Source organism: Chinchilla lanigera, unplaced genomic scaffold (genome assembly GCF_000276665.1).
Source record: "Chinchilla lanigera isolate Chin_1 unplaced genomic scaffold, ChiLan1.0 scaffold00094, whole genome shotgun sequence".
NCBI lineage: Eukaryota > Metazoa > Chordata > Mammalia > Rodentia > Chinchillidae > Chinchilla > Chinchilla lanigera.
Window position 1 is genome coordinate 8,345,282 of NW_004955495.1, and position 8,546 is coordinate 8,353,827.

An 8,546-nucleotide genomic window follows, 5' to 3' on the forward strand; every position below is an offset into this window, starting at 1 on the left:
TTAGTTGCTTCCTTACTTTTTCACTTGATAATTCTTTACTGACTTCTCTGCAATCAGCCATCATAATGCAGACTAGATATTTGAAAGCATGTATAATATTTCATAATGGGCTTGTGCTACTCACACTTTTAATAGCCTTTCATGTTTTAGCTCACTAATTTGCTATTATGTCAATGTTGCCATAATATTTTGCTATTTTCAAATTCAAAGTTCTGGACCAGGAGTGATTTTGTTTCCCATGGGACATCAAGCAATGACCAGAGAAATGACTGACTTCTATATAAGGCCAGAGTCATTTGAGGTCAGCAATGCTGCTGACCATCCTATTGTGTATAGATTCCTCCATCCTTCCTGCCCCCCAACGCGCTACAAAGCATAGTTTGGTTCAGAATGTCCATAGTGTTGAGATTGAGAATACTTGAATTAAATACTTGCAATTGTAATATTCAGAGCTGTCTTCATATTGTCCCCAATACAGAGTGCTAAGTGTTACAATACCAAATTAGAGAATACCCCTTTTTCTATTTTATTTGAAATTCTTCTCTCAATCAACCTAACTGCTCCTGAGGTTTATTTTTCCCTAAGGCTGGAGGGTGTGAGAAAACATTTCTTGTTCCCTTAAACTATTTCTAACTTCAAATATATATATATATATATATATATATCATCATCATCATGTTGAATCCCCTATTATTAGTAATAGGGGATTCAACATGATGATGAAACATATTTCAGATGACTTTTATTTTACAAGTTATTGTTTCTCCACTGACTTGTAGGGTGATATTTTTGGTTAGGAAAAGGTTTATAAATTATATTTAAGCATACATATGTGTCTTTTTTTTTGGTACCAGGAATCAAACTCAGAACCTTGTGCTTGCCAGACAGGCACTTACGCCACTGAGCTACATCCCTGGCCCGTGTCTTCTTAGTACTCCTTAGTTGTTTTCCTTTTTTTGTCTCAACTTCTTTTTTTGCTTAGTGGTTTATATATACAGTATAATTTCTAGATGTTCACTTAAATGAAGTGTGTATTTTCAAATGAGATCATTAAGCCCTGTAGTCACTGGTAAGACAAGATTGTGAGGTGTGGGAATCAACTTTACTTTCTTCTAGGTTTATGGGCATCTATGTTTGCTTTTATTCAACATGGTAACATTTTGTATTATGTAGAAATGTGACCTATTCATATGTTAAAAGCCCCATACATGTATACTCAACCGCTGTTTTTTTCAACAAATGATAACTGAATATTTATTCCAAGCCAGAATTGCAGGATCATTAAATGTTATATGCTAATACTTTAGAGCTTTTGTTAATTTGTTAGTTTGTGTTATTTTTAGTGTGTTTCACTTAGCTTGTTTAAAAAAAAAATTGTGGTGTTGTGGATAGAACCCAGATACTCATGCACGCTAAGAAGGCACTCTGTCACTGAGCTACAACCACAGCTCCTATTTCAGGTAGTTTTTGAGGCTTCATGACATTTTATTTAACACAGTTGTTTTGAATCAACTCTAACTTGGTTTCATTTACATAACTTCTCATTGTTTTAAATTTGCTTCTATATAAATGTATATGTATTTACATAGCTTTCTGAAAATACAAACATGAACAAGGCAGGTGAGTTCTCTGCTCATTTAGATGTTGTAATATAATGGCATAAACTGAGGGTAGTAAATTAAATGTGTGAATGATGACGCAAAAGCACCAGGCATAAATTATAGGAGGACAAGGTATCATGGGCATACCATGTGCAAGATATTTTAAAGAATGTCCTGAGGAAGTCATTGCATCTTGGACAGAGACCCCAATGAGGACAAGAGTGTACTGTGGAATTTGTTGAAAAATAAAATTGAAAATTCCAAAATAACAGAGAAAAGATGCCACAAGAGACATGTATCAAACCCCTCACTGAATGTACTCATTACGTATCACAAATATATATTCATAAAAATTGAGAAAAGGACCTGCCTCAATCAACAATGGGCTGAATCAAATTGAATGGTCAAATAAATATGGAATAAGTATAAGAAAAAATGTTTTGTTCACATAAAATTTTTTTACTTTGTACTGGATAGACTATTTTGTGAATTTTTGTTTATTTTCTTTGATCATTTTTTGTCTTGAAGTCACTTTTATATGGTGATTGAAACCATAAAGATTTCACAATTTTTGAGAAGATATATGCTTATTTTTTCTGTCTTCTTGTTTTTGCAGAACATCCAGAGTTAGAACCTTGGTTGGAATTTTGCCAAAACCAGGGGAGCATTTTGTTCTTTTTAGTCTCTCAGGGACCACTTGAGTTTATTTCTCATTTTACCCCTTGTGTCCACTTCATTCCTCTCTTGCTTTTCACACTGTGTTTATGGAACTAATTTTTTTATATGTGTTTCTATAAATATACAGCAGAAGCTTAAAAACGAAACAAAATTAGCCCATGCTTTTTGTTTATTAGAGGCTTACAAAATGGGCACCATTTCTACATTAGAGGGAAGATAATCCAGGCTGCCCAGTTCACTAGTAACTTAAACAGTGTGGTGAGAAGGCCAGAGGCCCACGGAGATGATGGTGGTTTGCGCACAGTCCTTACAGCACAGATACCTGGACTCTGTATTCTCAGGTGACACTGATAATACAAAGGGAGAACTCAACCGTCAGCGGTACTGAGGAGAGATTCCATTTGAATTCACAGGATGCTTTTGCAGCAAATTAATAGCATGCAATAATAACACAGTGGGGATGAAGTTCTCCCTGTGTCTTGCAGGTTCAGCACCACTTCATTACTAAACATCCTCTGACACCATCTCTTTCATTCTCCCTTCTTCTCGTTGACCTCCACACACTGGCTGCCTAACCGCCTTGAGCATCTTCAACAAGTACCTGCCATAGGGTTTCTGAGCTGGCTTCTCCCTTTACCAGGTGAAATCTCTGCAGAGAATCTCCTGGCTCCTGCCATGTCTTCTTGAACTCTCTGCTCAAATGTCATCTCTGTTGATCTGGCCTAGACACCCATGAGAAATGACACCCTCAGGGTTGGGCATAAGGACCAGTGGTAGAGCATCTGCTTAGCATTCATGATGTCCCAGGCTCCACACAAGGCACCTCTGCAAACACAAGAAAGAAACCTCCAGTATAGTACTTCATTGTCTATATGGTAACTTCACATCAGGCATATCACACAGTTATTCCTTTTCAAAACTCTTTTATTGAGATATACTTCATATTCAGTTAATGTGTACCATCTGGTGAGTATTTGCAAATGTATGTGATGCTTTTATCACAAAAGTAAATAAACATGTGTTCCTCATTTGCATATCCATTGTTAGAATGTAAAAACTGTTGTTTTACAGCAACCCAGAGTCGGGACCTGGAACATAGTCAACAGTCACTACCTATTCCTCAAATGTAAGAAATAGTTTCTCAGTACAACTGTACATTGCATGACTTCCTGGGGATATGGCTTAGAGTGGGACAAACATTCTGGACAAGGAATGGCACTAGGAGTGCTCTAAAAGGAACAGATCCTCAGAGAAAATATAATTTAATTTAATTTATAAACTGGAAAATATAAATTGGAGTATTTAAACATAAGTGAGTAATATCCATTTGTATGAATAGTACTGATGTTATTTTTTCTTTTTCCTGATAGTTGCATCCACCATATGGAACTAAGAAACAACACAAGAATTTCAGAATTTCTTCTTCTGGGATTTTCAGAGGATCCAGAGCTGCAGCCCCTCATATATGGACTTTTCCTCTCCATGTACCTGACCACTGTGTTTGGGAACCTGCTCATCATCCTGGCCATCATCTCAGACTCCCACCTGCACACACCCATGTACTTCTTCCTCTCCAACCTCTCCTTTGTGGACATCTGTTTCACCTCCACCACTGTGCCCAAGATGCTGGTGAACATCCAGACACAGACCAGGGCCATTACCTATGCAGGCTGCATCACTCAGATGTACTTTTTCTTGCTCTTTGGAGAGCTGGACAACTTCCTCCTGGCTGTGATGGCCTATGACAGGTTTGTAGCCATCTGTCACCCTCTGCATTACACAGTCATCATGAACCGCCCACTCTGTATGTTGCTGGTGTTGCTGTCCTGGATTGTGAGTGTCCTGCATGCCTTGCTGCAAAGCCTAATGGTGTTGCAGCTATCCTTCTGTACTGAGTTGGAAATCCCACACTTCTTCTGTGAACTTAATCAGGTGGCCCAACTTGCCTGTTCTGAAAACATTCTTAATGACCTTGTGGTTCATTTTGTACCTGTGCTGTTGGGTACTAGCTCCCTTGCTGGTATCATTTACTCTTACTCCAAGATAGTTTCCTCCATACATTCAATCTCATTTTCTCAGGGGAGGAATAAAGCATTTTCCACCTGTGCATCTCACCTCTCTGTGGTCTCCTTATTTTACTGCACAGGTCTAGGTGTGTACCTTAGTTCTGCTGCAGCCCATAGCTCACATTCAAGTGCAACAGCCTCAGTGATGTACACTGTGGTCACACCCATGCTGAACCCCTTCATCTACAGCTTGAGGAATAAAGATGTAAAGAGAGCTCTGAAAAGATTCTGTCTAGGGGAACTCTAGAAGGGCCCATTGGATGTGGTTGAAGTACCCATGCTGGCTCATTCAAATGCTTAGAGTTGGAAGTTGTGACTCTTTGATCAATTGTGAATGCAAATTTGGTCTTTCTATTTCCTGGTGTTTTCATTACTCTGATTACGATCTCACTTTTTAAATGTTTATTAGCATATTTTCTGGTACATAATGATTACATTCATTATAGGGAGTTGATACATGTATAAAACACATCCTAATTCTTTTTACTCCCCCTTCCCTTCCCCTCCTTTTATCCCTAGATCTTCTGATTTAGAAGGAATCTATCTCCCTATTTTCTACTATCTATATTTTATTTTACTCAAATCATTTATGCTTTAAATCATTTACACTTTTCCCTTATATAAGAGAAACCATGTGATATTTAAGCTTGTATGGCTGGTTTATTTCTTTTAACATTATCTTCTCAAGATAGATCCATTTTCCTACAAGTGGCTCAATTTCTGCTCTTTTTGGCTTAGAAATACTCCATTGTGTATACATATATGTGCACTACATTTTTTGCAGGGCTTTGAATTTTATTAACAAAAATGCTTTGTAGGGGCTGGGGATTTAGCTCAGCGGCAAAAGCGCCTGCCTGGCAAGTGCAAGGTCGTGAGTTCGGTTCCCGGTACCGGAGAAAAACCAAAAAAACAAACAAACAAAAAAAAAACAAACAAAAATGCTTTGTATGTTACAAAAATAGGAAATGAAACATACTTTTCAGGCAAAAACCGTACTTTAATACCATCTTCTTTAGAATCTAAACATGTTCATTCTCATACTTTTACCATACTTTCTTTTTTGTTTTTAAAATTGTATTTATTTTAAAGAGAATAAAAACAAAAAACATTAAAAATGATACAGAATTTCACGAACTTTACAAATTAATCAGAATGTCTGGGGGATGTGAGCAAGAGCCATCTATCCATAGCTTCAAAGGATGGCCAGAGGATGCTAATGTGCAAAAAATTTGGAAGCTACTAACTTAAACTCTTAATAATATTTCTATGAAATGTTTAGTGCATAGTACAATTCTTTTTTTATTTAAAGAGAAAAGAACAAAAAGAAAATAACAGAAACAAAACAAAAGCAAAACATCAAAATAAAATTCCAAAAAACAAGATGATGGGAAATTAATAATGGTTGTTGTATTACATATTGTTATCTTCAGAGCAGTTGGTCAGATGTGCATAGTACAATTCTTAATACTTTTTAATCTGTGATCTGAGTTACCTGTATTACAAACCAGGCATGGTGAAGTCAATCTAGCAGCTCTATCTCTTACTTACCATATATAAACTCTTGAATTAACAAACACTCTCTTTGTTTGCTTTTTGGTAAAAAGTAGCCTCACAGAAATATTTCAGAATTGAGATGTTTAATTTTTTAAGTTGTAGCACATAATGTCTTATATTCCTTACAACCTCAACAGGGTCTAGGGCAGTGCCTGTAATCAAGAACATTAATGGTGGCTCCAGTTTGGATATAGAATTCTCCTAAAGGTCCAAAACAACTTATTCCTCACAGTAGTATTATTGGGAGGTTTTGGAATCTGTAAGCTGAATGAGAGTCATTGGGAGTATGCCCTCAAAGTGGATATGACTGCCTTAACCTACCATAAGGTAAGCATGCTCCTCCACAACCCCCCAAATCAATGGGGCCAGGAGATCATGGACTAGGGCATCCAAAACTGTAAGCTAAAATATGTCCATTGTCTTTAAAATGGATTATCTCAAATATTTGTTACAGAAATCTAAGATAATATTCCCTAAACAAAATAGGTATATTCAAACTGATTTTGAAAAATTAAAACTGTGTGTAACCTCAGTGAAGTTAAAGTGAGGTTTTGCTACTACATAAATTGACAAATCTTTTGAGCCAGACACAGTGGCACATGTCTGTAATACTGGCATTTGGGAGGCTGAGGCAGGAGGATCCTCATGGATTTGAGGCCAATCTGTGGTAAATAGGGACTTCAAGGGCAACCTGAACTATATAGCAAGACTCTCTCTAAAAAAGAAAAAGAATCCTGTGGCATTTTAGAGGCCTTTCAGATTACAAAATTGAAGACAAGGAATTGTGAGCATATATTACACATGGGTCACTATGGAAGGTTCTCCCCCAGCTCCCATGGAATGCAATCAAAATAGTGTGAAAGCCACTAGCAATATGTTTCTGTGAAGAAGTACATCTAAAATATCTTTGATGTGAGCTGCTAGAGTAATAGTAAATACCTGATGAGAAAGACATTCCTGTGCTATTTGTATTTGAGCGTTGTTTTAACGTGTTACTTTTATCATCTGAATTTAATAATGACAAATCTGAGCCCACTCCCCAAAAGCTGATCTAGAAAAAAGGCAGCCTTTTACTGTTGCAAGTAAAGAGAAAACAACATCTACCACAAAATGGAAATCTTAAATCAAAAGGCAGAATATTAAAACTGGAATTAGTAGTGACCCAACGCATGATGTGAATTCAATTCACCTTAAATACAATGCAGAAATAAAACGATGAAAGTGTTTTAGCATTTACATTCAGTATAAAAGTTCTTGGGACAATATTTCAATGAATATAGGAAAGGTGATTATTATGTGAAGACAAAATAAGGAAAACATGTATTCTAAATGGAAAGGAGAACATCCCAGGTAGAACCTTGTGGTTCATGATGTGGGGGTTGGAGCTTTTGAAAGTGGGGAGATTTCATGTCAAATAATTCTGAGAAATTCTGGGGTAAAGTTAACAAGGTTTTCGCTCTCTAAGGCAGGTATTCTATGTAACCTTGCTTAGATTACTTGCCCTCCACATCTTTTTTTCCCCTCCAAAATATTTAATGGGACTAGCATTCCACAGAACACATAAATGTTGGGGATGCATTAATAAATTTGGGAATTTGAGTAAGTCTTCAATGAATGGCAACATTCAACTTCTACCTAGTACCATTAATTTCCTCTCCTTTTCTTTTCTTCTTTTTTTTGTTTATTATTTTTCCGATACCGGGAATCAGAACTCACGACCTCACGCTTGCCAGGCAGGCGCTGCATTAATTTTCTTTATCCTTACCAGTCATGAGTCGTTATTCATTGCTACCTCCAAACAATATAATCAAATTCCTGAAGATTATAAGGTTGATTTAGCAGCACGGATTTTTATAAAAAGCAGATATAATCTTGTCTAATAGTGAACACCAAATCAAAAACAAAACTTGAAATCAACATACTGATCATTTAAAGTCTTTTTTTTTTTTTTTTTGGTATGGTGAATGGAACTCAGGACTCTGCTTGCCAGGCAGGCGCTGTGCCGCTGAGCTATCTCCCCAACTAACCATTTAAGGTAAGCAGTTTGACAAATATTGAAAGGCTATACCTCATCAAATTCTTCAATCATTTTCTGATGATTTCTGCGTTCTGCATATTTCAAAACATCTCTGTTCTGACAATACCTCGACATAGTGAACACTTGATAAAAAAAGTTGATTAAATCCAGATGTGTGATGTCCCTGTCTTGTTTATATGATTCGATCCAGTCGTCCACCACAGACTGCGTGCACTTTCCCCCAGTTTTACCACGTCAAATAATGTAACAGGCTTTCCTTCACCATTCTGTTGAGGGTGCCTGTTCGCTCTTTTACATCCTGTTTCTCTAACTGCAGCTTCAGTTCTGCTTTTCTCCACTGGAGATTTTTGAAGTTTCTTATTTGTAGATGGAGGCTGGCCAGGATGATCCCTCCCCTGCTTTTTTCCCTTTAGATCTGTGTTTCTTCAAGTTCGCTGCCAGTATCAGAATGGGGGGCCGGAAGTAGTCATTAGTTGAACACTGTAACACTGATAACTCTGAAGTAATCATTGTTCCATGGGTTAGTATTTGGTGTATTTTAGAGAATGTTCCATATGCATCTGAGAAGAATGTGTGTTCTGATGTTGTTAGATGGAACACTTTGTAAAG

The 8,546-nt window shown here is 37.0% G+C and overlaps 1 protein-coding gene across 1 annotated transcript; it reads left to right on the forward strand.

The window, feature by feature from the left end:
• Positions 1 to 3,638: 3,638 nt before the first annotated feature.
• LOC102020582 (olfactory receptor 7A17-like) lies at positions 3,639 to 4,592 on the forward strand. The gene has a single exon (XM_005406178.2). It carries the CDS (start codon positions 3,663 to 3,665, stop codon positions 4,590 to 4,592), a length of 930 nt encoding a protein of 309 aa, XP_005406235.1. The 5' UTR covers positions 3,639 to 3,662.
• Positions 4,593 to 8,546: the final 3,954 nt, after the last annotated feature.